Consider the following 2,500-nt stretch of genomic DNA (forward strand, 5'->3'; position numbering starts at 1 on the left):
TGAGATTATTTAATGTGTGTTTTGTGTTGTCAATGGTACCAGTACATTGGGTCTGTGCATGTATTGTACCACTATATAAGGGTAAGGGAGATGTGCATGAGTGTTGTAATTCAAGAGGTATTAGTTTGTTGAGTGTGGTGGGAAAAGTGTATGGTAGAGTACTGACTAATAGGATTAAGGATAAAACAGAGAATGCAATCTTGGAAGTACAGGGTGGGCTTAAAAGAGGTAGGGGTTGTATGAATAAGAATTTTACAGTTAGGCAGATATGCGAGAAATATTTAGCAAAAGGTAAGGAGGTGTATGATGCGTTTATGGATCTGGAGAAAGCATATGATAGAGTTGATAGGGAAGCAATGTGGAATGTGATGAAGTTATATGGAGTTGGTGGAAGGTTGTTGCAAGCAGTGATAAGTTTCTACAAAGGTAGTAAAGCATGTGTTAGAATAGGAAATGAAGTGAGTGATTGGTTTCCGGTGAGAGTGGGGCTGAGACAGGGATGTGTGATGTCGCGGTGGTTGTTTAACTTGTATGTTGATGGAGTGGTGAGAGAGGTGATTGCTCGAGTGCTTGGACGAGGATTAAAACTGGTAGGCGAGAATGACCATGAATGGGAGGTAAATCAGTTGTTGTTTGCGGATGATACTGTACTGGTAGCAGACACAGAAGAGAAGCTTAACCGACTAGTGACAGAATTCGGAAGGGTGTGTGAGAGAAGGAAATTGAGAGTTAATGTGAGTAAGAGTAATGTTATGAGATGTACGAGAAGGGAAGGTGGTGCAAGGTTGAATGTCATGTTGAATGGAGAGTTACTTGAGGAGGTGGATCAGTTTAAGTACTTGGGGTCTGTTGTTGCAGCAAATGGTGGAGTGGAAGCAGATGTACGTCAGAGAGTGAATGAAGGTTGCAAAGTGTTGGGGGCAGTTAGGGGAGTAGTAAAAAATAGAGGGTTCGGCGTGAATGTAAAGAGAGTTCTATATGAAAAAGTGATTGTACCAACTGTGATGTATGGATCGGAGTTGTGGGGAATGAAAGTGATGGAGAGACACAAGTTGAATGTGTTTGAGATGAAGTGTCTAAGGAGTATGGCTGGTGTGTCTCGAGTAGATAGGGTTAGGAACGAAGTGGTGAGGGAGAGAACGGGTGTAAGAAATGAGTTAGCGGCTAGAGTGGATATGAATGTGTTGAGGTGGTTTGGCCATGTTGAGAGAATGGAAAATGGTTGTCTGCTAAAGAAGGTGATGAATGCAAGAGTTGATGGGAGAAGTACAAGAGGAAGGCCAAGTTTGGGTGGATGGATGGTGTAAAGAAAGCTCTGGGTGATAGGAGGATAGATGTGAGAGGCAAGAGAGCGTGCTAGCAATAGGAATGAATGGCGAGCGATTGTGACGCAGTTCCGATAGGCCCTGCCGCTTCCTCCGGTGCCTTAGATGACCGCGGAGGTAGCAGCAGTAGGGGATTCAGCATTATGAAGCTTCATCTGTGGTGGATAATGTGGGAGGTTGGGCTGTGGCACCCTAGCAGTACCAGCTGAACTCGGTTGAGTCCCTGGTTAGGCTGAAGGAACGTAGAGAGTAGAGGTCCCCTTTTTGTTTTGTTTCTTTGTTGATGTCAGCTACCCCCGAAAGTGCCTTTGGTATATATATATATATATATATATATACATATATATATATATATATATATACCAGAATTGTACCAAAAACATATAGATTGACCGCCTTCTAAAAACGTAAGACCATAGAATCATTCCTACCAAAATATCCTTCGGCCAATCCTTCTTCCCTGGTCATCAGGAGCAGGTCTGTTCAAGCGAGCAATCCTGATGTCAGGATCTGCACTCAGTCCCTGGGCTTTAGTCCGGGACCCATCTGGACACGCCTTCGATGTAGCCACCCAGCTGGACTGCCCTGTTCCAAACGACCTCTTTCGCCACTATGAAAATCTTCTCCAGTGTCTGAGGAAGAGGCCTCTGCACGACATATTGCAGGTGAAATTATGTTGGAGATGAATTAAGAATGAATGGTTTATTACTAGTCTACATAACCCGACAAAATTTCAATTACTTTATTAGTTTTATATTACAAGTTGATATGTTTCTTAACCATAACCATAAGTCCATCGAAAAGAAAAGGGATGATTATTCAACTTTAGACAATACTATTGTAGCATATACTATTTCTAATCATATGATATTCTAGAAATATAAGAACCTTTTTTTTTATTAATATACTGCCTAATGTAACAGCAAAAACAAATGTATATAGTAAATATTGCAGTTTTTAGTGATTATTCTGCCTCTGGCAATATACCTCCATAGAGTTCACACAAAGCAAGTAAGCTAAATGGAAAGTAAATGGGTAGAAAGACTAATGAATTGTAACTTCTTTTTTTTCTTTTTCTGTTTTTACTTGAAGAAAACATCCAATACAGAAGGAAAATATATGTAATAATAATATCATTAATTACTTAGTGACTTTTTTTTTATCAATATTCAAAT

The 2,500-nt window shown here is 40.4% G+C and overlaps 1 protein-coding gene across 1 annotated transcript in view; it reads left to right on the forward strand.

Moving 5' to 3' along the window:
- Positions 1 to 2,500, forward strand: part of LOC137626939 (neuroligin-3-like) — an 11,816-nt gene that overhangs the window by 7,444 nt on the left and 1,872 nt on the right. The window contains exon 4 of the mRNA XM_068357925.1: positions 1,800 to 1,912. Within this exon, the coding sequence (XP_068214026.1) occupies positions 1,800 to 1,912 (113 nt within the window). The remainder of the gene's footprint in view (positions 1 to 1,799; positions 1,913 to 2,500) is intronic.

The sequence above is a fragment of the Palaemon carinicauda genome, chromosome 34 (assembly GCF_036898095.1).
Source record: "Palaemon carinicauda isolate YSFRI2023 chromosome 34, ASM3689809v2, whole genome shotgun sequence".
Lineage (NCBI taxonomy): Eukaryota > Metazoa > Arthropoda > Malacostraca > Decapoda > Palaemonidae > Palaemon > Palaemon carinicauda.